Raw genomic sequence first — 26,292 nt, forward strand, 5'->3', positions numbered from 1 at the left:
TCTGGTGCTCTCAGTACCCATGCCTGGTAGCATTCGAGGCTCTACGGCAGACATCCTGATTCATTATTTGTCACAAAGGCCTTAATTTCCTTCTCAGAATTTTACTGGAGAAAGTGAGCTAGAGAGAGAGCTAGAGAGAATGAATCACCCACCTGCTGGTTCACTCCATGGAGGTCAGCCAGCTAGGCCAAGCTAAAATCAGGAGCCTGGAACTCCATCCTGGGTCTCATGTGGGTGTGAGGAGCCCGAGCACTCGGGCTATCTTCTATTATCTTCCCAGGCTCACTAGCAGGGAGTTAGACTGGGAAGTGGAGCAGCTGAAACTTGAACCTACAACTCATATGGGATGCTGCCACTGCAGCTGAAGGCTTAGTTTACTGTACCACAATGGTGACTCCTCAGTAAGATTTTAAAAGGTTAGTCAGGGCAGCCCCATTACCCCTTGAGTCAGACAAGCAGCTTTTTAAAAAGATTTATTTATTTTTATTGCAAAGTCAGATATACAGAGAGAAGGAGGAAGATCTTCCATCATTGATTTACCCCTCAAGCAGCCACAATAGCCAGAGCTGCACCAATCTGGAGCCAGGAGCCTCTTCCAGGTCTCCCACTCGGGTGCAGGAGCACAAGGCTTTGGGCTGTCCTTGACTGCTTTCCCGGGCCACAAACAGGGAGCTAGATGGAAAGTGGAGCAGCTGGGACCCAAACCAGCATCCATATGGGGTCTTGGTGCTTTGCAAGGGGACAATTAGCCAACGGACACCCAGACAGTGCTGGGTCTGATATAGGTACATACTTTTATCCCACTGTAAAGAAAAGGAAAACTGAAGAAAGAGAGAAAAAAAAGTGTGTGGGGGAAAAAACACTTGAGGATCCAGAGTACTATAGTGTGAAGGCTGAGATTTATACTGAGTAGTCTGAATTCAGAATCTGTTGCTATTTCCATATCACAGGCAAGGAAATGGGTGCATAGAGACTACTGCTCTGGCCATGGTTACAGCTGGAAGGATTGCATTTGGCTGTCTCAGAGCCCAAGCCCATTGTTTTTTCTTTTTTTAAAGATTTACTTATTTTATTACAAAGTCAGATATACAGAGAGGAGGAGAGACAGAGAGGAAGCTCTTCCTTCCAATGATTCACTCCCCAAGTGACTACAACGGCTGGAGCTGAGCCAATCTGAAGCCAGGAGCCAGGTCTCCCACGTGGGTCCCAAGCCCATTCTTAACCATTGCAGGGGAGGTATCCCCCAGGCCAGAACTTAGAGGATAGAAAATGGGAGTGGCAAAGATAAGAGAGGAAGTCAGCTTAGGGTGCAAAAACAGAAAAAGACCTTGTTCCATCTATGCACCCCAAAATTTCGGCAGCTGCGTCCAACAGGACAGAATGCAGTTTGCTTTTCAACATGAGGGGGAAGTTGAGCACCCACACATCAGTTTCATTTAACTTTCACTTTACACCCTACTGAACACAACGTCCAAACACTACTTCTATTTTTTTAAAAAAAAAAGATTTATTTATTTATTTATTTGGAAAGATGTATTTACAGAGGGCAGGAGACAGAGAGATAAAGATCTTTCAACTGCTGGTTCACTCTCCAAATGACTACAATGGCTGGAGGTGAGCCTGTTGCGGGCTCTAAGAGAGATCATGCCAGATAAGTCTAGGATGTATTAAAGAGTCTTCAGTAACCAAGCTTGGTGATAACAAGCCTCACTAGAAATTAGCAAATGACAAGTCCAGTGGCAACCCAGTCTGAATCAAAACCCTAAGAGGAATAAATGGCCATTACCATGAAACCCATCGATTGAACTGAAGACTTTTGTCCCAGTTTCCCCAGCCAATGTAAGTTATCCTGAGACATGCAGCAAACAACCTGGACACACTTACAAAGCTGCAAACATTTGCTTTTTCCTGACTTCTCTGTCCATATTCCATTACTGCTAGGCCCTACCTCTCCTGGAACTCTTGAAAGCACACAAATTAGAAACACAAAGCTTCTTAACATTAACATCTTTACTCTCCTGTCCAAACAATGAACACAGAGCAAGGAATACAGACATTACAGGGTCCTTGCTCAGAGGCTACCTGTCTCAGGATCTGTCCGCAGGAAGACAGAGACCAAACAAGTACTGGGAAGGCCAAGAGTCAGAGTGCAAGAACAACAGAAACATGCGATCGAGACAGCCTCTCCCTATCATGGGATTGTGAGGAGAACAATTACGCAATAATGCGATAATGCAGGTGATGATAGGTGAGCATCACAGGTAGGCAGAAAGGACCACATATGTCAGAGGTAGGAGTGGTTTCCAAGCTCGTGACCCTGAACCAGCTGCCTAGGACCACAACTAGCCAATCCAAAGCCAGGAGCTTCTTCCAGGTCTCTCACATGGGTGCAGGATCCCAAGGCTTTTGGTCATCTTCTACTGACCTCTCAGGCCACAAGCAAGGAGCTGGATGGGAAACAGAACATTCGGGGCACAAAGCAGCACCCATATGGGATGCTGGCGCTTGCAGGAGGAGGAGGATTAGGCAAAATAAATATTATTTGATATTTGAGCCAGGCGCTCCAAAACTACTTCCAGCTCTCTTGTGAACTGGAGAACTCCTGTGTGTGGACTGAGCCTGACCCAGGCCTGTGGCTGAACCTCTTAGCAGATATCTAAATCTTTTGCTTCAGGGGTTGGAAGGCCTCTCTGATCCCTACATGTTTCCTTTGGCAGTGACTAAAACCTCTTCATAACCTCCCAAGGGCTTAATCCCATTAGTCATTGTTGAAAGTTTGTTCTTACCCTTAATAATCTTACATCTTAAACAACAGGATAAAGCTACCCTGAGAAAGATAGAAGCAGCAGGTTTCATAAACAAGACCTGGACTTTGAATACATTACTTATTCTTCTTTATGTAAACATGCAGGTTATTTGTCACTGAAGAACAAGGTGACCTTTCCAAATACCTGTCTTACAAACTCAAGGTATAAGTTTTTAAGCAGGAAATTCTCCAAATCACTGCATTCTCAACCTTTACACTGAAATTCAATTCATATGCCACCCTCATCATTATCAGGTTAAAGTGTGTATTTCTGTGTTTTTTAGTGTTCTCACAAAGTTGTGCAGCCATAACTACCATTTCATTCCAGAGCACTATGATCACCCTAAAAAAAAAAACCACGTGCCCATTAGTAGTTACTTCCTGTTGCCCTCACTCCCGGCAGTCACTACTTGCTTTAGTGGCTTTTGGGTGTGAGGCTATTTTCAATTTATTTCTGACCTCTCCCTTGAAAAACAACAACATGTCAATTACTATCTGGCAGGGTACTTTGTCACACATGCTTTAGGGAGCATGTTGACAATTCACTTAGTCCCATGTGACTGTTTTTTTTTTGGAAACAACAGGATCTCATTCAGCATGGCACAGAGCATGCTCAGTTCAAGGACCAAAGTGAAATTTCATCTAGAATTTGTCTGATGTTGACATATTTTAAAAATTTTAATTAATTAATTTTATTTTTTAAAAAAGATTTATTTTTGTAAAAGATTTATTTATTTTTATTACAAAGTCAGATGTACAGAGAGGAGGAGAGACAGAGAGGAAGGTCTTCCGTCTGATGATGCGCAGATCCAAAGCGAGGAGCCAGGAACCTCCTCCAGGTCTCCCACACAGGTGCAGGGTCCCAAGGCTTTGGGCCGTCCTCGACTGCTTTCCCAGGCCACAAGCAGGGAGCTGGATGGGAAGTGGAGCTGCCGGGATTAGAACTGGGATACGAACTGGTGCCCATATGGGATCCGGGCGTGTTCAGGCGAGGACTTTAGCCGCTAGGCCACGCCACCGGACCCAATTTATTTATTTTTTTGATGTTGAAATCTCTTTTTAAGTTTTGTTTGGTGTTGAAATCTTTTTTAAAAAGATTTATTTATTTTTATTGCAAAGTCAGATATACAGGGAAGAGGAGATATACAGGGAAGAGGAGATACAGAGAGGAAGATCTTCCATCGGATGGTTCACTCCCTAAGTGAGCGTAAAGGCCAGTGCTGTGCCAATCCGAAGCCAGGAGCCAGAAATCTCTGGAGATCTGGTGCGTTCAAGGTGAGGACTTTAGCCACTAAGCCATCGCGCCAGGCCCCCCCATACTGGAACTTTTTATCAACAACAAATTTTTGGAACATTCATCCTGACACTTCATTCTACACAAGCACCACATGAGGCCTCATGACTCTCAGTGAAAAAGACTACTTTGTAGTCATTATAACGCCCCAGAAACAAGAAACAAAAGGCAAAGAAAAAACAAAGACCCTCCTCATGTTAGACAGTCATCTTTTTGGGGTACTTACTTAATCTGTACATGCCTCAGTTCTCCTTACATCCAAAATGACGTATAATCCCATCCCTTGGTAATAGTAGTAAATTCAGTACTTGTATTATAGTTTTGAGAGCTTTGGTTCAGACAGCTTGGACAAGAGAGGGATTCAAATGTGGAGGGCCCTGAACTGTTGGCTGATGCCATGTATGGAAGCTCTCTCCCTCCTCCCCCACCCCACACTGCCCCCTCGCTTTGTGTCCCCTTGTAACTCCGCAATTCTTTCAGAATGGATACATAAACCTTAACATTTATAATAATAAATATTTGGCTGAGTAGGACCTTCACAGAATGGAGATGTGTAAAGATTTCTTTTAGTGAAGGTTCTTTTTTTTTTTCCAAGATTAATTTTATTGCAAAGTCAGATATATAGAGAGCGGAGGACAGACAGAGAGGAATACCTTCCCACCCATGATTCATTTCCCAAGGGAGCACAAAGGCCAGAGCCGATCCAAAGCCAGGAGCCAGGAGTTCTTCCAGGTCTCCCACACAGGTGCAGGGTCCCAAGGCTTTGGGCCATTCTGGACTGCTTTCCCAGGCCACAGCCAGCATTAGAACTGGCACCCGTATGGGATCCTGGTGAGTTCAAGGAGACTACTTCAGCCGCTAGGTCACCGCGCCGGGGCCTGATAAAGGTTCTGGAGCAAGCCATAATCATTACCAGTGTCCTCAGAGGACAGCGGGCAGCAGTGAGTAGGAGAGGAGAGTGAGGAAAATAAGAAGTTACGGGAGTCTTGGGAAGCTCTGGACAAGGCTAATAGTAATTACAGTGGCAGTGGAGGTTGTGGGAGCAATTCAAAAGGTGAAGCAGAGAAGCAACCTACCATGGAAGCAGTAGAATTTCCAGGAAGAGGAAAGATTGATTAGGACTGAGGTTTCCAGCTTACACACTGGACTCTGGTGATGTCATTAACTGAAAGGAAGCAGGGAGTTGGGTGTGTGCAGCAGATGAGGTGGGGCAAGGGTTGGGAAGCATTTTGTCTGATTTGAGGCTCCGTGTGGAGCGATTCCAGCTGACATAGGAGACCTGGGGAGATTTGTTGGCATTAAGGAAAGAAATATTCATAATGAGAACAGCTCCTTTCGCTCTCTGTCCTTTTTTTTTTATAGCGCTCCCATTAGCGTCCCAAACCCCGAGGCAGTTATTACCTCGTCAGCAGTAAAAGCTTGATTACAGCCCCTGACTGTTTACTGTGTGAAGGTCCATGGTTCCCGTAACTTCCATAAGCAAGCTGGTATTAATTGTGATTAATTATCGTACGGCTCAACACAAAGAGGAGATGAGCGGCTGTGGCTTCCGGAGGGCTCGGGAAGCATTTCTTGCCGGAGCCTTTAGGGCAAAACAACCGGACAGCTCTCCCGTGTGGCCGAAGGGTCGCAGCACCGGCAGTCGCAGGCTGCCTCAGCCGACCGGGTCTGGACCATCCGTCTGTCGCAAGCTTCGGAGCTTCGACCTTGTTCCCCGGGCGCTGACCTCCCTCCTCCGCGATCGCGGATCCCCCGCCCCCCCCCCCGGGAGCATGGGGAGGGGCGGGGCTGCGCCGGGCCCCGCCCCTCCGGCCCCGCCCCACCCCGTCGCTGCCGCCGGCTCCCTCCGGTTGCCGGTGCAGTGCGCGCCTGCGCTAGCCCTCACCCCGGAGCAGCCATGATGGTGGGTGTTCTCCGCGGCGCCGAGCCCCGGGCGCGCGGTGGGGACGGCGGGCACGGGGCGGGCGCGGGGACCGCTCCGGCCTGGCACTAATGTCTCCCTTTGTGTCTCCCCCTTCCCACCTTCTCCCTCCCGGCGCGCTGGGCCTGTCGACCCCGCAGGAAGGCCTGGACGACGGCCCCGACTTCCTCTCTGAGGAAGACCGCGGAGTAAGTTTTTGCCGCCTCCTCTCTCGGAACCTTCCTTCCTCTGCCTCGGCTCCTGGGTGTGGTGTGGGGAGGGGTCCCCGGCTGCGCTGCACCTCCTCCCCGGCGTCGTCCTTTGGGGTTCTTCACCGCCCCGCGCCCCGCCCTCCTCAAGCCCTCCCTCCCTGGGGGGGCCACACCGACCCTGATTTTCCCCGGGACCGGCGGCCTCTTTCTTGTCCCCCTAACCGAGGTGGGACCCTCCTTTGGTCTTCCTGCCCCCTTCCAGGTCGGGGTGCAGATAGAGAAGTGAAGATGGGGCCTGGAGCGCTAACGCCCCCACCCTGGCCACTTTGGGACGACAAAAATCACTTCTCACACCTTCCCGGCCTCACCCTGGGTTTTCTCGCAGTGTAGACCTCTCAGAGACCCTCTGCTACACGCTCTCCGCCCCCTCTCCCCCAACAGTAGGAGCTTATTTTAAGTTATCCCCTTGCAGTGATTTTTTATTTTACAATCGCCTAATCTGGACTCTTCTTTAATACTCTGCTAGATTTTGCAAAGTGCTTGTAGCCCACCGCACGTTTTCTATAATCAAAAGAAAACTCCCCAAACGCATGTTTTGTAAGGGTTTACTGGTTTTGTATTCCCTTCTAGCTTTATTGGTATATGATTCATAAATTATATATAATATATATTTTTAAGGCATGTAACGTGTTTTGATGCACGTTTATGTTGTGATGAACACAGTCAAGCTAACAGATCCATCCCCTCACCTAGTTAACAGTTTTGTGAGTGAAAACACTTGGGACCCATCCTTAGTTAGCAATTACAGTTACTATGCTGTACAGCAGATCTTCGGAACTTACCTTAGGAGCTGAGATTGTACCCTTTGACCAACATTTCCCTTTCTCAGCCGCTGCCAGGCCTTCCTAATCTCTGTTTTACCCTTGGCCTTCTGAGGCAGGTTGCATTCCATTTGAGAAAGGGCCTTCCTGATGCGAGTCCTCCCTCTCTCTCCTTCCCCTCCCCCCATTTGCCTTGGCTGATGTAAGGTGCCTTGTACCGGTGAGCACTTGAAAAATATTGATATGATAATTGGCACCCCACAGTCTCGTGATTGCTTCACATCTAACAGCTGGCACTTTAGCCTTCTGTTTTGTTTTTCGTTACCCATGTGTTTCTGGAGGGGATCGATAGGTATTGTTGCTATTAATAATAGGAGATGAGCTTTCTACAGCTTTAGATATCTGGAAAGTATGGTACAATGTGGCTTTATAAATGATCCATTAATCCAGTTTGCACAAAAGCATTACGTAGAAAATGACCCATTGCTTCAAAAATTCAGTTTCTTGTGAATCACAAGATGATGTATTTGTGTAAAAGCATGTGTATCTTCTGGGATAAGAAAGGAAAATGAGATGAACACATTATAGCTTTCATTTTATATTTTTAAATAGGGGAGATGAGTTAATGACCTGAGAAATTGATTATAGCACAACTATACTGAGTTTATCTACTTTTTTTTTTTAAGAAAGCAATTCTGTGTCTTATTTTTCTGAACTACCAGGAAAAGCAAACAGAATTTGCTTTGGGTAAAATCTGACCAGTATTTCATTAAGCATTAGCTTCTGAGATATTTGCAATGAGGAGCTGAGAAATGAGCATGTTCTGCTGATTATTTGTGTTCATGGTTCTGTGCCTTTGGTAGGATTTGCTATGGAGTAGGAAACTTTTTGCCGTGTCTGGAAACTTTTTTGTGTATTACAAAATTAAAGGGAGAGGAAGATAAAGAACATGCCTGATGAGAAATTCATGTAGAATTGTGTACATGAGACTTTTAGCTTGAAGATGGGGAAAAATCATGCATTTGGATAATTTTAATCCTATTTTGATTGGAAAGTCAGATATGCAGAGAGGAGGAGAGACAGAGAGGAAGATCTTCTGTTCACTGATTGACTCCCCAAGCGGCTGCAATGGCCGGAGCTGATCTGCTCCAAAGCCAGGAGACAAGGAGCTTCCTCCAGGTCCCCCACATGAGTGCAAGGTCCCAAGGCTTTGGGCCATCTTCGACTGCTTTCCCAGCCACAAGCAGGGAGCTGGATGGTAAGCGGAGCTGCCGGAATTAGAACCGGCACTCATATGGGATCCCTGCGCATGCAAAGTGAGGACTTTAGGTGTTAGGCTACTGCGCCAGACTTGGCTTTTAATTTTAGAAGGTCTTGATGAATACATAGATGTGTCTAGTTTGTTCTTACTTTTGTCCTGTGGAATTGGGTGAGTCACAGTAATAATTATAAATGGGTACTGTGTTAGGCACTTCAAAAGATGTTTCCTTCTTTTTTTTAATTTCTCATTGTCTTCTGAACCTATCCATAGCCCCCTTATGTAGCAGTGAGTGACAAAGCTGGACTTCACGCTGCTTCTCTCACGTCTGGGTGGGGTATGTTCTTGCAAGGTGGCCTTAAAATACTTGCCTCAGAATCACCTAGGCTGTTGGGGGAAATAAAAGCTTCTGAATAGTATATCTTTGCTAAATCTGAATCTCATGGAGTGGAGAAAAGGGGAGATGAATGCATTCATTGCCCACATGGAATGCTGATGTCACAGGTGGAGGCTTGCCTTGCTGCATCACAGATAACTGCATTTTTAACAAGTACCCAGGAACTTCTTCCAGGTCTCCCCACATGGGTGCAGGGTCCCAAAGCTCTGAGCCATCCTCAACTGCTTTCCTAGACCACAAGCAGGGAGCTGGATGGGAAGAGGGGCTGCCGGGATTAGAACTGGTGCACATATGGAACCCAGCTAGGTTATCATGCTGGGCCCAGTAGTTTTTTTGTTTAAAGATTTCTTTTTTATTTATTTATTTTTTTCATGGTGGAAAAGTTTATTAGGGGCATCACACTTTATACACTGAAGGTTATGTGGGATAAGGGAGGAGGTATTGAGCTTATCAACAAAACCCATCAACATTTGTATACTTTTGTTTGGAACTCCTTTTGTTTTGTTTATTCCACCAAGTGTTATCATTCACTGAGCTGTTCTCATACAAGTGATATCCATTTAGTTATACAAAAGGTATAGCCACTATGCTATTGCACCAGGACCAAGTCAGTAATTTAAAATATTTCATAAGTGTTAAGTTAGAATAGAATCCTTGAGCTTTAAGAAAACTTTTGTGAGAAATCAAAAAGGTAGGCTTTAAAAATACCCAATGTTGGGCCCGGCACCGTGGCCTAGTGGCTAAAGTTCTCGCCTTGAACGTTCCGGGATCCCATATGGGCGCCAGTTCTAATCCCAGCAGCTCAACTTCCCATCCATCTCCCTGCTTGTGGCCTGGGAAGGCAGTTGAGGACGGCCCAAAGCTTTGGGACCCTGCACCAACGTGGGAGACCCAGAAGAAGTTCCTGGATCTTGGCTTCGGGTCAGGATAGCATCGACCGTTGCGATCATCTGAGGAGTGAATCAGTGAACAGAAAATTCTCTCTGTAATCTGACTTTGTAATAAAAAGAATAAGTAGATCTTTAAAAAAATATCTGATGCTGAAAATCATTGTTCATGTTTTGATTTCTTTTTTTTTAAGGCTTATTTTTAATTTACTTTTAAAAGGTAGAGTTATCAAGAGAGGAGGAAAGGCAGAGAGATTTTCCATCTGCTGGTTCACTCTCCAAATGAGGTGGGCTAGGCTAGGCTGAAGTCAGAAGCCAGTCAGGAGCTGCTTTTGGGTCTCCCACGTGGGTGCAGGGATACAAGCATGTTACAAGCATTGGGGTCATCCTCTGTTTTAGCAGACACATTACCAGGAAGCTGGATTGGAAATGGATCAGCTGAAACTCAAACCAGCATTCACGTGGGATGCTGGCCTAACTTGGTATGCCACGACACCAGCCCCATGTTTTGGTCTCTTTAAGCCCCAGCTCTACAAGATAGACTAACCCATTCATGAAAGACATATTAGTGAACACATGCATCTTTTTTAAAAAAATTGTTCATTTTCATCTACTTACAACAGAGAACTTTTCCGTTCTCTTCCTCATTCCCTGTGTGCCAGACTGAAGCCTGGATCCTGGAATTCCATCCTGTACTCAGATGCAGGTGCCCAGGGCCAATCTCCTGAGCTGTGATCTGCTGCCTCCTGGGATGCAGTAGCAGGAAGCTGGGTTAGAAGCAGAGGAGGGACTGACACCTTGGCCCTAGTAAGTGGGGCTGCTGCCTAGGCTTGTCTGAAGCCAGGTACCTGTTGTAGTCCCAGATGTTCCACTTCTGATCCAGCCCACCTGCTACAGTGCCTGGGAAAACATCAGAGGATAACCAGCTGCTTGGGTCTTACCCACACGGAAAGCTTAGAAGAAGCTTCTGGCTTCTGGGTTGGGGCTAGCCCAGTTTTGGCCATTGTGGGCGGCTGGGGAGAGAACCAGTGGATGGAAGATCTTTGTCTCTCTGAGTACTTTGCCTTTCAAATAAACCAAGTAAATTTTTCTGTAAAATGGAAGGAAAGAATAGAGGAGACAGGGTAAAAACTGTCCCTGTAGTTTGGAATGTGGGCATTCCGAGCAGTAGTTTAAAGTGATGAGTCTTAGTGTCTGCCCCTAAATGAACCCTTTGAGCTGGACGCATTTTGCTCCAGTATGCTTGTTAAATAAGAGCAGTGCATGCCAGAATTATACTTGGCTTGTATAATTTAATTTCGTTCCTAAATAATATGTTTATTGCTTTCAAAAATTACTTTAGATGGAATAACTACATCATTTCCTGGACCCCAGGCTTCTCTCTTCCCTCTCTATTCCTTCTCTTCGTTAGTGGCGTCATTCTCTAATTGTACGAGAAACCTCTGAATTATCTTGTAGCCTGAATAGTATTGAGGCTAGTGAATTTCACCTGGGAACTTTTTCCCTTATCTTTTATTTGTATGGCCTCTGTTATAGAGTCCTTGCTGTTTACTTCTTGCCTGGGTCATTATGTATGTTAAAACACTTAAGATCTACTTTCAGTAATTTATTATTAAATGTCACAATTACTAAACATTTTCAAAATTTATTCTTAACTGAGAGTTTGTACATTTTAACCAAAATTTCCCTTTTCCCTCCCCTATTATTAACCTCTGTCTTTAGTCTTTGATTTTTAAAGATTTATTTGTTTTACTTGAAAGTCAGAATCACACAGAGTGCTCATGAGCAATCCTCTCTGCTGGCTCACTCTCCAAATAGTTGCAATGACCATGGCAGAGTCTGTTCAAAGCTGGGAGTCAGGAGCCTCCATCAAGTCTCCAACATGACATAGGGACCCATCCTCCGCTGCCTTCTCAGACCTTAAACCCAGAGCTGGATCAGAAGGTGGGGCAGTGGGGGCTAGAACTAGCACCCTTACGGGGTGCCAGCATCAGCAGGCGGAAGATTAGTCTATTATGCCACAACACTGGCCCCCAGCCTTCAAATTTTTAACCCGATTTTGACATTGTGTAACTAACATGACAAAACCATATGGCATCACCGATCAAAAGGACCACATTCTTTGGGAGTAAGATCCAAACTCTTCATGCCAACACTTTATACTGTTCATTTCTCAGTGGAGTTACTCCACCCAACTTGTAATTGCTCAAGCATCTCTGTACTTTTTCAAATTTATTGAGAGAACACTCTTACTGACTGATTACTGACCCAAAATATCTGCAGTGACCAGACAGCCAGAGCAGGACCCAGAGAACTAGGTGACAGGAACCCGACACAGGCCATCACCTGCTGCCCAGGGTTTGCATCAACGGGCAGCTGGACTCGAGTTGGAGCAGGAAATGGACTGGGACATCCCAACAGCTGGGCAAATCACTCGCCCTCCCCTTCTGCCCTGTAATGTCTGCAGTGTCATGGAGCTCTTTTTTACTCTTCACCTCTTCTTTCACTTAAAATTCAGCTTCTTCTAAGACTTGACCTAGATGATTGCACTTGACTTTGTGTCTAGACAACATTCCACGCTTGTGTTGTGTTAGCTGGGAATAAAAAAACATGAGTAAGACCAAGTTCCTGCCTGGGCCCTTACATTGTAGTGAGGGGAATAGGTACAGTCCGTTGTGATCAAGTCCTGTGGGAACACAAGACAGTGTGTTTCACTTTGGGGAAAGGGCAATAGTGAAGACATACTAATTGACCACTTACCACAGCAATTACACGATTTGATATGTCAGCTTAATTCTCAAGTCCTTAGGAAGTAGTTGCTGCTGTTATTCCTGCTTTGGGAAGGAGAACCAAGGTCTAAAGAGAGTAAGTGACTTGCCCAAGGTCATACAGCTGGTAGGAAGTGCTGTCACATGCAGCAGTCTGATTCTAGGGTGTTCTTAGCACCATGCTGTCACCAAAATGAACTAAATATTGTTAAATATTGTAGACTCTTGCGGGAAAGAAGCAAGACCTGCCAGCAGACGGGATAGCTTTTGTAGGTAATGTGATTCCTCTTGGAGTGCCTGTTTTTACCAGATAGAGTGTAAGTGCATCATGGTAAAGATTCCATGTGGTGGAAAGTGCTAGGGATTTTATCTATCTATTTATTTATTTATTTATTTTAAGATTTATTGTATTTTTATTGCAAAGTCAGACAGAGAGGAGGAGAGATAGAGAGGAAGATCTTCCATCCGATGATTCACTCCCCACCGCAACAGCTAGTGATGCGCCGATCCGAAGCCAGGAGCCTCTTCCGGGTCTCCCACATGGGTACAGGGTCCAAAGGCTTTGGGCCGTCCTTGACTGCTTTCCCAGGCCACAAGCAGGGAGCTGGATGGGAAGGGAAATGGGGCTGCCAGGATACAAACCACTGCCCATATGGGATCCTGGTGTGTTCAAGGTGAGGACTTTAACTGCTAGGCCACTCCACCGAGACCATTTTTTTTTAAAGATTTATTTATTTTTATTACAAAGTCAGATATACAGAGAGGAGGAGAGAGAGAAGAAGTGCTAGGGATTTAAAGCTGGGAAAGACAGGAGCAATGGAAATAATATGATAGATTTTGCTGGCTTGGAGAATGGATTGATATACCTCAGCCAGTGAAGAAGCCAGTTAATAGGTTATATTGACAGTTCAGGTGAAAAATGAAGATAGAACTAAAACAGTGGAAGAGGGAATAAAAGGAGGAACATGTTAAAGCAAGGTTTAGGAGATAGCATTGATAGGGTCTACTGACTGAGTAAGTGCTGGGCTGGGCAGGGGAGGAAGAAAAAACACAAACCACAAAGGAAAACAGCAGGGGTTGGGGGAAGATAATAAGATGGTTGGTTATAATTATTATTTTTAAGAACAGGTTTGTTTATTTGTTTGAAAGAGATAGAGATTTTCCTGTCTGCTAGTTCAATCCCCAAATAGCTGTAAGCCAGGGCTGGGCTAGGACAAATCTAGGAGCGAAGAACTCTGTCCTCATTTCCCATGTGAGAGGCAGGGGGTCCAATCAGTTGGGCCATCCTCCTCTGCCTTCTCAGGTGTGTTAACAGGCAGTTGGATAGGAAGCAACGTAGCTGGAATTCAAACTGGCACACATGGATGTATGCTGGTTTTGCTGGTGGTACCTTTAAAGATTTATGTATATACTCATTTGGAAGAGTATGGAGTATTGCCTAGAGCAATGGCTCAGTGGTTAAATCCTCACCTTACATGCACAGGGATCCCATATGGGCACTTGTTCCTGTCCTCCTTGCTTCATTTCCCATCAAGATCCCTGCTTGTGGCTGGGAAAGCAGTCAAGGATGGTCCAAAGCTTTGGGATCCTGCACCCATGTGAGAAACCCGAAAGAAGCTCCTGGATCCATCTTCAGATCAGCTCAGCTCTGGATTTTGCACTCGGGGAGTAAACCAGCGGATGGAAGAGTTTTTTCTCTCTGTCTCCTTACCCCTGTAAATCTGACTTTCCAATAAAAATAAATCTTGAAAGAGAGCAAAGAAAGAATTTCAGAAATAGAGAAAGAAAGCAGAGAGGTCAAGCATCCATCTGTTGGTTTCCTCCTTAAAGCCAGGAGTCCAGGTACTTGGGCATTTGGCTTTCCAAGGAGCTTTAGGAAGCTGGATTGGAAGCAGGATAGCTGAGATTTTCAAAAGCACCCTGATATGGAATGCCAGCATTGTGTAAATGGTGATTTAGCCTGCTATATCATACATTGGCCCCTAGAGTCATTCATTGAGTAGTATCTTTCTTAGTGCTTAACATATATAATGTATTTAACCGTATTTAAGGGGGCCTGCACTGTGGCGCCAACATCCAATATGGGCACCAGTTCAAGTCCACGCTGCTTCATTTCTGATCCAGCTTTCTTCTAATGTGCCTAGGACCTAAGCAATCTAAGTGCTTGAGCCTTTGCACCCACTTGGGAAACCCAGAAAAAGCTGAATCGGACCACCCCAGCTCCAGCTTTTGTGGCCGTTTGGGAATGAATGAAACAGCAAATAAGAGATCTCTCTGTCTATATTTTTCTGTAACTGTGTCTTTCAAGGAAATAAATCTCTAAAGGAAAAAAAAAACCCACATTTAATAGTTTCATTATTTATTCCAAAACTTAAAGAAGTAGTTAAAATTATTACTCAACTTCCTTTTTTAAACATTTATTTTTATTGGAAAGTCAGATATACAGAGAGGAGGAGAGACAGAGAGGAAGATCTTCCGTCCAATGATTCATTCCCCAAGTGAGCGCAACGGCCAGTGCTGTGCTGATCTGGAGCAAGGAACCAGGAACTTCCTCTGGGTCTCGCACATGGGTGCAGGGTCCCAAAGCATTGGGCTGTCCTCGACTGCTTTCCCAGCCACAAGCAGGGAGCTGGATGGGAAGTGAGGCTGCCAGGGTTAAAACTGGTGCCCATATGAGATCCAGGTGCTTCAAGGCGAGGACTTGAGCCACGAAGCTACTGTGCCTGGCCCTATTACTTAATTTCTTAAAGGATAACTTATTTATTCCAAAAGAAGAGTTCAAAGGAGTTAGAGAAGCAGAGAGATTCTTTTGCTGGTTTCACTTTCCAAATGGCCAGGGCTGTGTCAGGTCAAAGCCAAGGATTCTGGAATTCCATTTAGGTCTCCCACATGGGTAGCAGGTGCCCAGGCACTCGAACCGTCACTGCTGGTTTCCCAGGCACAATAGCAGTGAGCTGGATTGGAAGTAAAGCAATTGAGATTCTGTAGCTAGTGCCACTATGGATGCCGGCCTCACAGGCAATCTTAGTGTGCTACTCCAAAATGCTAACACCTAAATATTAATGTTATTTTAATTGCCCTAAATGGTGGCCATATTCCTTAACTATAGAACACAAGAACTTTTTTTTTTTGTTTTTATTCTAAAGATTTATTTTCATTGGAAAGGTAAATTTACAGGGAGAAGGTGAGACAGAAAGATCTTTTGTCTGCTAATTCGCCCTACAAGTGGCCAAAACAATCAAGACTGAGCCAATCTGAAGCAAGGAACCAAGACCTGCTTCTGCATCTCTAAGGTGGGCGCAGGGTCCCAAGGCTTTGGGTTGTCCTCTATTGCTTTCCCAGGCCACAAGCAGGGAGCTGAACGGGAAGTGGAGCAGCCAGAATTTTTTGCTGCTTGCTCTTATACGTTAGTAAGAAGTAGCTGGGAGGGCCCGGCGGCGTGGTCTAGTAGCTAAAGTCCTCACCTTGAACACGCCGGGATCCCATATGGGCGCCGGTTCTAATCCTGGCAGCTCCACTTCCCATCCAGCTCCCTGCTTATGGCTGGGAAAGCAGTCAAAGATGGCCCAAAGCCTTGGGACCTTGCACTCATGTGGGAGACCTGGAGGAAGCTCCTTGTCTCCTGGCTTTGGTGCAGATCAGCTCCGGCCATTGCAGCCGCTTGGGGAGTCAATTAGTGAACAGAAGATCTTCCTCTCTGTCTCTCCTCCTCTCTGTATATCTGACTTTGTAATAAAAATAAAATAAATCTTTAAAAAACAAAAAAAAAGAAATAGGTGGGAAATGGAGTAGCCATGACTCAACCTAGTATAAGCACTCCAACATAAAGAGGATTTAACCTACTGTGCCACAACTCCAGCCCCTGGAAAATAGTGGTTTTATTGGTCATTAATGAATAGTGATTTACTTAGTTACTTACACAGGATAGAATATTATACAGAATAAAAATTATAGTTAACTTTACTCAAAGTATCTGCCACAAAATTTGTGTAAATCAAATTGAACACTTTTTGAACTTACAATTACTTTTTTATTGTCTTTTTGTCTGGGAAAATGAATTTATATAAAAGCACACACGGAACTTTGATTGGAATATTTCTTTCTTTTTCCAGCTTAAAGCAATAAATGTAGATCTTCAAAGTGATGCCGCCCTGCAGGTTGACATTTCCGATGCCCTTAGTGAGAGAGACAAAGTAAAATTCACAGTGCACACAAAGGTAAATCTGGTTTTTGCATTTTAGCTGTTGATTGTGCTAATGGAATATGCAACCACATATCGAATGGAACCTAGTTTTGAACAAAGTGGAAAAAGAAACTATTTTAGTTTATAATTCACTATTATTTTTAACAAATATGTGTTCTTAAGATTTATTTATTTTTATTGCAAAGTCAAATAAACAAAGAGGAGGAGAGACAGAGGAAGATCTGTCTAATGGTTCACTCCCCAAATGGCCGTAACGGCTGGAGCTGAGCGCATCCGAAGCCAGGAACCAGGAACTTCCTCCGGGTCTCCAACAAAGGTGCATGGTCCCAAAGCTTTGGGCTGTGCTTGACTGCTTTCCCAGGCCATAAGCAGAGAGCTGGATGGGAAGTGGAACTGTCAGGATTAGAACTGGCACCCATATGCATGCAAGGCAAGGATTTCAGCTACCAAGCTACTATGCCAGGCCCTTTAACAAATATGTTTTAGGCAACTTCACTTTCTTTTTTTTAATTAATGTTTTAGTAATTCACAGGGCCTAGCATAATATAAAATCGACTCTCTAGATTTTTGGTACATGACTTAGTATAACTTCTTTATAAAATTTTACTTATTTTTATTGGAAGGGGAGAGAGAGAATGCCAGGAGGCAGAGCAGCCAGGACTTGAACCAGTACGTGTATGAGATGGGAGGAGGATTAGCTTGCTAATCACTGCCCTGGCTCCAATAGGATAACTTTTTAGTACTTGAAGTACAATCTGATAAATGCTTGTCAACTTGGTTTCCCAAAGATCTGAGGATTATTTTGTTTATATATCTCAGGGTTTTATATTAAAGACACTGATAGTCTTTCAGTTAAGATTAATTTTTTAGAACCTGATATAATATGCTTATTAAAAACTTCTTATTGTAATTCTGACTTACATGAATGTCTTTGCAGAGTTCGTTGCCAAATTTTAAACAGAATGAGTTTTCTGTTGTTCGACAACATGAGGAATTTATTTGGCTTCATGATTCCTTCGTTGAAAATGAAGACTATGCAGGTTACATAGTAAGTATTGAGATTTCATTTTAATCTAATTTTGTGGAGTGTTGAAATCTTTGCGCATATTTGAAAAATGACTTATTTTTATTTGAATATCAGAGCTACACAGAAAGAAGGAATGACAGAGAGTTGTTCTATCTTTTGGTTCGTTCCCCAGATGGCTGCAACAGCCAGAGCTGAGCTAAAGCCAGGAGTTTCCTTTGGATCTCCCTTGTGGATGCAGGGTCCCAAGGCTTTGGGCCATCCTCGACTGCTTTCCCAGACCACAAGCAGGGAGCTGGATGGGAAGCGAGGCTGCCAAGACACAAACCTGCACCCATGTGGGACTTTAGGCATTAGATTATTGCGCTGAACCCCAAAATAACTAAATCTTTTTAAAAATGGTGACATTAAAAAGTACTTTTAAAATATTTTGGGGCCCGGCGCGGTGGCGCAAGTGGTTAAAGGTCCTCGCCTTGCACGCCCGGGATCCCATATGGGCGCCGGTTCTAATCCCGGCAGCCCTGCTTCCCTTCCAGCTCCCTGCCTGTGGCCTGGGAAAGCAGTCGAGGACGGCCCAAAGCTTTGGGACCCTGCACCCGCGTGGGAGACCCGGAGGAGGCTCCTGGCTTCGGATCGGCATAGGCTCCTGGCTTCGGATCGGCATAGTATCGGCCCGTTGCGCTCACTTGGGGAATGAATCATCGGACGGAAGATCTTCCTCTCTGTCTCTCCTCTCTGTATATCCGCCTTTCCAATGAAAAAATAATAAAAATAAATCTTTAAAATATTTTGGGGGCCCGGTGGCATGGCCTAGCCGCTAAAATCCTCGCCTTGAATGCACCGGGATCCCATGTGGGCGCTGGTTCTGATCCCAGCAGCTCCACTTCCCATCCAGCTCCCTGCGTGTGGCCTGCGAGGGCAGTCTAGGATGGCCCAAATCCTTGGGACCCTGCGCCCACGTGGGAGACCTGGAGGAGGTTCTTAGCCCTTGCGGTCACTTGGGGAGTGAATCATCAGACCGAAGATCTTCCTCTCTGTCTCTCCTCCTCTCTGTATGTCTGACTTTGTAATAAAAATAAAATAAATCTTTTTTAAAAAAAATTGGCTATCACCTTTTATCCTAATTTGTCAAATTTCAGACTGGATATTTTGTGTTCTCATTTAAACTTTAAAAAACTTTAAAAATGATTTATTTGAAAGACAGAACTATAGAGAGAGGAGGGGAGGGAGAGAAGAGACAGATTGTGTATCTGCTGGTTCACTCCCCAAATGGTCACAGTGGCTGGAGATGGGCTGATCCAATGCCAGGAGCCAGGAGCTTCTGGATGGATCTGCCACGTGAGTGCAGCGAGCCAAGTGTTTGGGCCATTTTCTGCTACTTTCCTAGACACATTAGCAGGGAGCTGAATCACAAATGGAGCTTTCAGCACCAATATAGGATGTAAGCACTGGTTGTGGTTTTACCTGCTAAGCCACAATGCCAGCCTCATTAAACTTAATTTCAACTCTTTGAATTAAACAGGCTTGTTCTAAGAGATTAAAGATCTTGAGAGGATATCTAATATGAATATGTATCAGGTCATATAATTATGAGATGATTATTCTGCATCATCAGTTAGTCATGCTCAGGTTTCTAAAATTTAAATTGGCTTGGTTTCCTTGAAATAATTTTGTTTCCATCCTTTGTGGGTGCCTATTCCTTTTTCAGTTATTTGTTTCTCTTCTTCCTTTTCTTTCTGTTGTGTTCTGTTCCTTATCTTTTATTTCTTAGATTTATTTTCTTACTTGAAAGCCAAAGTTAGAGAAGACACAGGAAGAGCCTCACCTGCTGGCTCCTTCCTCACTGGCCAGGACTGGGCCAGCCAAAGCCAGGACCCAGTGGCAGGGACCCAAGCACCTGGGCCATCTTCTGCTACTTTGTCAGATGCAGAGAACTAGATTAGTAGTTGAATCAGTGGGACCTTGAATTGACACTTCACTGAGATACTGGCATCAGAGGCTGTGGCTTAATGTGCAGTGCCACAATAGTGACTACTTTTTCTGTAATTCAGATTTTGGTGAGCAATCAGTACTGTGTTCTTTCCCCATTCTGTTTCTACCTTTTTTCCCCCAACCTTATCTTGTAACACTTTGTTACTACGTTGTTTTTCTGTGGGTTAAGGACTCCCCAAAAACCAGAATTGATTCTGTGTATCTTTGTCCAGTGTTTATAGAGTTATGCCTAAGCAGACTTATTAGATGTTCAACAAATATGTACTAAACAGTATTTGATCATTTCTGACACTGTTTCTTTACTTGCTGTAACCTTTTTCTTTTAGTTGTTCTTTCTGTAACTTTTTCCCTTTTACTGCAGTGATCTCTTATAACTTTCCATTACTTCCCTCTTTGTAGTTCTAGCTGTAGGCCTTTCCTTCTTGGATAATTTTTTCTTATTTCCTGCCTTTGAAGTATTTCTTCTAGATCTTTTATTTTTACTTAAGGTAAGTCATTGTTTACTCCTTGACTATGAATGAATAAAATGAAGCTATCCGTTAGTTTGTGTCTTACTCTTCTATGTTTTAGTTTAAAGTTTTGCCTATTTAAATTTGGGAGACAGAGTCAGTTCCCTTTGCTAACTCACTTCGCAGATGTCCGCAACAGTCAGGATTGGAAGGCAGGGCTAAAGCTTGGAGTTCTGAACTCAGCCCAGGTTTCTCTGTGAGTGAGAATGACTTGCTGTTCGAACCATCAGCCCCTGCTTCCCTGGGTGCATTAGTAGGAAACTGATAGAGAAGTGGAGTAGGAACTAAAACCCAGGCATTCTGGTATAGGGATGCAGGTGTTCTAACCACTAAGCCAAACATCTGCTCCATTCTCTCTCTCTCTCTCTCTTTTTTTAAATGTATTCTTGTTGGAAACTCAGATACACAGAGAGGAAGAGAGACAGAGAGAAATATTTTCCATCCACTGATTTACTCCCTAAGTGGCTGCATCAACCAGAGCAAAGCCAGTCTGAAGTCAGTAGTCAGGAACCTCTTTCGGGTCTCCCATGCGGATACAGAGTCCCAAGGCTTTGGGCTGTTCTCGACTATTCTCCCAGACCACAAGCAGGGAGCAGCTGGATGGGAAACAGGGCAGTCAGGACATGAACCAGCACCCATATGGGATCCCGGTGCATACAAGGCTAGGACTTCAGTCACTAGGCTACCGTGCCAGGCCCTCTTTATAAAAAATGATTTATTTGATTGAGAACACACTGATGTAGAGATTGATCTTCTATCTGCTGGTTCACTCCCCAAATGACTGCCACAGTCAGAGCTTGTCCAGGCCAAAACCAGGATCCAGGAACTCAGTCCTGGTCTCCTGTATGAAAAACAGGGGCCTAACTACTTGAGTAGTTCTCTACTGCCTTCCCAGGTACATTAGTGGGAAAATGGGCCAGAGGCAGAGCTGCCAGGACTTTAAACTGTCGCTGCAATATAGCATGCCACCACTGTTTGACAACCAGCTATTTAACTTGCTGAGCCACAATGCTGGTGCTGTTGTTTTTAAAGCATTTCTTGCTTCTGATACAGTCCTCTAATCCAGAGCCCTTTTTTAGCTCTCTTTTTTTGGGTCTTCTGATTACTAGTTATTATTAAAAAAAATAAATAACATAAATTTACTGTGTTGAAACTTAAAGTTAGGCTGGCAGTCAGAAGCCTGCATCCCATTTGAGTTCCTGGATTCCATTTCTGGCTGCAGCTTCCTGTCAGTGCAGACCCCGGGAGGAAGCATTGATGACCCAGGTAATTGGGTGGCTGCCACCCAGAGGGAAGACCTGGATTGCATTCCCAGCACCTTCTCCAGCCCAGTACCAGCTGTAATGGTCATTGGGGGAGTGAACCAGCTGATGTGTTACGTCTATCTGCCTCTCAGGCACGTTTAAAACGCTATTGTGACTATAATTTAAAAATATATATTAGCATTTAAACATATCGTTTACATCCTTTGGAAAGTGGCATACATATTTGTTATACATGCTAGTAGTCAGAGCTGGGGCACATTGAAATTTGAGTACTCTGGGTTGCCATGTAGGAAACTGCAGAATGAATTTTGAGAACTATTCTACCCCAGGAAGTAATGGCATTTCTTCTGTATTTCTTCCAGTGCTATATTTCTACCTTAGTTTTAATTCCTGGGATTAGTTACATTCTCTCATGTGAAGTTAGATTTCCCTAGTGCCTTGTACAGTCAGAATTCATTGAACTTTTCCATCTGGTGGTGACAGTCAAACATGCTGCTAGGAATAAATGTCCCTTAAAATTAGTGATTTGTTCTGTTGCAGATCCCACCAGCACCACCGAGACCTGATTTTGATGCTTCACGGGAAAAACTGCAGAAACTTGGAGAAGGAGAAGGGTCAATGACAAAGGAAGAATTCACAAAGATGAAGCAAGAACTGGAAGCGTAAGTGATCTTGTTCTGTTTGTTAATTGTGCTTGTTTTAGTGCCTTTTTGTATGCTCTCTGATATTCCATTCTTTTAACCACTTTAGCCTAGTGACCTCACAGAATGCAGGTTTAAGTCACACAGCCAGTGTTGATGACCATGATCAGAGCCTACGTGAAAATTATAGAATGAATAATTGTCTTCATAGTTAAATTCTTTACTATTTAAACGAACAGTGAAAATTGAAAACAGGGGATCTAAAAGCTCATAAAAACTAAAAAGGAACATAACATTTAAAAAAAAAGTGCGGACTGATTTTTTTTTTTGATAACTTATAAGACCTTAATTATTCTTAGCCTATTTTTATCTTTTAAGCATACTTTGGAAACTTCTGTTTCTCATAGACTATGCTATAGAATAAATGTATGTAAATATACATAGTTAGTTTTTTAAATTGTGGGAACAAGCATTGGTGCAGCCATTTAGATGCTGCTTGGGTTAAACACATACCTTACCGTATCAGAATGCCTGGTTCAAGTCCTGGCCACTCTGTCTTTGATCCATCTTGCTGCTCATGGACACCCTGGGAAGAAGCAGTAACAGCTTGAGTATGGAAATCCGTGCTACTAACCCAGGAGACATGGGTGGAGTCTTGCCTCTTGCCTTCAGCCTGGCCTTGTCCTAGCTGTTGGGGCATTGAGGGAGTGATCCAACAAATACATCTATGTCTTTCTCTGTCTCTGTCTCTCTGCCTTTTAAATGAAATGAAAATAAATAAAATTGCTAAAATGATAGTTATGTGTAAAAGATAACAGTAAAAAAAGAAAAAAGTCATATGTGGGGAAAAAAATATCAGATGTATGCAATATAGTTCCCTACCCTCCCCCAATAATTGTTTCCTCTTTCTATGGCCTCTAGCCCAGAACAGGAGCAAAGTAACTAGAGAATATTAACAATTTTCATGACTGTTTCATATATACTAGAAATATATCCAGTCTTCAAAAACTTGTGATAATTTATTTTTCAAGTTAAGCACAGTGAAAAACAATCTTTCCCCTTTTATTAACTTTCAAGTTATTTCAGATTCTCTGTATATTGCTTCTCTTAATTTTGAGAGTTATATAAAAACATAAATTTTCCTTTCATTATCATCACTTCCATGCTCTTTTTCTAATTACTTCTCTCCTTAGTGTATTTCCTTTTCTTCTCCCACATAGTTTGTTTTCAAGCATAATTACACTATCAGACTCCTCTTCAGACTTCTAAACATAAGACTGTAATTTCAAAGTAGATTTTCTTTGTTGCAATATAATAAGATATTTCAGAAATCCTATCGGTGTCAAATAGAGCACTAGTTTGATAGCAAGTAGATATGTTCTTAAAGTTTATAAGGCTGAAAACTGGAAATTAGCAGAGCACATTATTATTGAGGAGTCTATGATTTTCTAGTGGCCCTGATCATGGTTCTTTTGTGGTCTGGTTAGGGGTTGGATAACAGAGAACGTTGGGTTTATGCTACTACCTCCATCCTCTGCATCCTTCTTTTTTGTCTTCACTGAATGACTACCCTCACAGAGATCAAACTGCTCCCAACGTTGGTCCTGCTGGTTTGCTGGTATGTACAATTTATCCCTCCTGCCACATAGTTGAAGCAAGAATATTGAGCCTTTTCTTTGAGTGTTTGTTTTTGTTTTTTTTTTTTTTCAGATCTGCAGGTATTACTGTGTGGTTGCTGAGATTCTGAATATTGATATCATAAAAAATCCTTTAAACAAATTTTTTCAGGGCAGTGCCAAAAATGAGTTTCTTTACGGTGTGTATCCTGTGTGTTTGGGCTACTAGATGGAAATAATTAATGTGAAAATATATTTCCTGAAAATTAGATTTGTATTAAGGTGTTAAAAAGTAGAAATTGAATCATAATGTTGTATAAAATAATTTGTAGTACTTTTTTCTGGAGCTGTGAAAACAAGCATCCCTATACTTTCTTCTATTAACTCGTGTAATAAGAGAGATTATGAAGCACTAATGTTTGGATATAATCAGTACTGTTAACTAGCATGCAATCCTTTTCAGAGCTGGATCTTAACACATTTTGTTAACAGTTCAGCTGAAATGTCTCCAGGTTGCATTTAGAATAAACCAGAGAGTGTTAGAAAAATGTTTGTAGATGACTTTAATTGGTATGGTTTTTTAATGTTTAATTTTGTGCATTGCTTCTAGTGAATATTTGGCAATATTTAAGAAGACAGTTGCAATGCATGAAGTGTTCCTATGTCGGGTGGCAGCACATCCTATTCTGAGAAAAGATTTAAATTTCCATGTCTTCTTGGAATATAATCAAGATGTGAGTATCAAATTGATGAGAACAGTAATCAAGTTTGTAGTTATATGAAAAGACAAGGAGTAGTTAGAAACAAATTAGGTCTTTTTAAGAATATTTATCCATGGGGTGGGAATGGACCCTCTGGATTGGATTGTAAAATCCAAAACAATAAGGGCCAAAAGATTCCTTGAGAGGAGAGAACTGAATCTTAATCAAAATGTTAAAAATGCCATGCTGATTAAAGGGAGAAATGCAAATGGAACAGTAGCACAAGTCCTTAGAGACATGTATGCACTACAAAAGCCATATGGAGTGCTGTCTAAAAAGAAAAATATTACAAGACCATTTGAGGATCAAACATCATTGAGTTACAGAGAGAAAGGAGAGGAACCAAGTGAGGTCTTTTCATCTGCTCCTTCACTCCCTAAGTGGCTCCAAAGCTGAACTGATCCAAAACCGGGAGCCAGGAACTTCTTCTGGGTCTCCTATGTGGGTGCAGGGGCCCAAGAATTTGAACCATCTGTAAATAAGAGAGCTGTATGGGAAATGGAGCAGCTGGGACATGAACTGGTGCCCGTATGGAATGCTGATGCTGAGAGCAGAGGCTTAGCCTATTACACCGTGATGTGGATCTCTAAACACTTCTTTCTTCCTTTCTTTTTTTATTTCTTTCTTCCTTTCTTCCTTCCTTCCTTCCTTCCTTCCTTCCTTCCTTTCTTCCTTTCTTCCTTTCTTTCTTTCTCTAAACACTTACTTCTTTCTTATAAAGTTATATTATGTCAAACATAGTAACATTGTAACATGTCAAACATTCAGTCTCTACAAAATTATTTTTTCTTATCAAGGGGGTTAAGAGTGATGCATTTTCAGTAATATTTTGGTAGAATTTAAGGACATTAATTGAAAATTCAGGGAATTTATGTTATAAATTGAGCATTTGTAATCCTAATATGAGAATCAGAAATTAAAGCTTTTTTAGTTCAACATGATTGTGCTCAAAATGTTCCAGATTTTAGATTCCAGATTAGGGATACTTAACCAATAAGTCTGTGCAAATATTTCCATATCTGAAAAAACCTCAAAATCTAAAAGCACTTGTGGTCTCACACACTTGGAATAAGGACTACTCAACCTTTACTATGTAGGACGTTGATTTTTTAAATACTGAATTGTGATTAATAGAAGGAGGGCTATCAAATTCATTAATGTTTCTTAAATTTGAGTTTCAAGTCTTGAAACATTATGTAGAATTCCCAGAATATGCATGAGCTGAAGAATTCAGAGGTTGGGGGACAATGTTGTGTCAAAATAGATTATTAAGTTGCCAGCTGCAACAATATTCCATATAGATACTGGTTCCAGTCCTTGCTGCTTCTCTTCCAAACTTGTTCCCTGCTAATGTGTCTAAGAAAGCAGTGAAAGTCAGCCCAATTCCTTGGATAAAGTTGCTGGCCTCTGGCTTCAACCTGGCCATTGTGCTTTTGAGTCACAAACCCACACCATACACCATGAAACTCACAGATTTATTGTCAGTAGCCAGGGTCCACACAGGGTTTTCTCTCAAAGCGAAGGAGAGCAGCAGCCCACTGGTAGAGGATGAAATCCACATGAAAGCAGTTAAATCTTTTAGTTTAGATAAAGGGCTTGATTAATCAGGAGCAAGAAAGTCTGACAGACTGCTCCCTAGTGGGAGACAGCCCAGGACCACTTCCACATGGCTTGGTGACCCTGTGAGGGGGAAAGATAGCAGCTCTTCAGTTTGTGCATGCTTGTGACGTCATGGTGGGTGTAGATGTTCAGCATTCCAAACATTTCTGGATGGGAGTGTCTGCTTGACCTTGTCAAAGGTAGCATTGAGGCTAGAGAAGCTCTCTTCTGTTGTTTGTGGCAGGAGGAGGGCAGGAAGGAGACAACACCAGGACTCAGTCGGCTGCTTGGTGTTGCAAGGTTACCAGGAGTTCCTGGCCTGTGATAAACTTCCTTGT

The 26,292-nt window shown here is 43.2% G+C and overlaps 1 protein-coding gene across 1 annotated transcript in view; it reads left to right on the plus strand.

Moving 5' to 3' along the window:
• Nucleotides 1-5,958: 5,958 nt before the first annotated feature.
• The window catches only part of SNX6 (sorting nexin 6), a 58,439-nt gene continuing 38,105 nt past the window's right edge, over nucleotides 5,959-26,292 (plus strand). The window contains exons 1-6 of the mRNA XM_040968368.1: nucleotides 5,959-6,003; nucleotides 6,162-6,209; nucleotides 16,456-16,560; nucleotides 17,485-17,595; nucleotides 21,878-21,999; nucleotides 24,205-24,328. Of these exons, the coding sequence (XP_040824302.1) occupies nucleotides 5,998-6,003; nucleotides 6,162-6,209; nucleotides 16,456-16,560; nucleotides 17,485-17,595; nucleotides 21,878-21,999; nucleotides 24,205-24,328 (516 nt within the window). The 5' untranslated portion in view covers nucleotides 5,959-5,997. The remainder of the gene's footprint in view (nucleotides 6,004-6,161; nucleotides 6,210-16,455; nucleotides 16,561-17,484; nucleotides 17,596-21,877; nucleotides 22,000-24,204; nucleotides 24,329-26,292) is intronic.

The sequence above is a fragment of the Ochotona curzoniae genome, unplaced genomic scaffold (genome assembly GCF_017591425.1).
Source record: "Ochotona curzoniae isolate NIBS_2020 unplaced genomic scaffold, NIBS_Ocur_1.0 scaffold_4701, whole genome shotgun sequence".
NCBI lineage: Eukaryota > Metazoa > Chordata > Mammalia > Lagomorpha > Ochotonidae > Ochotona > Ochotona curzoniae.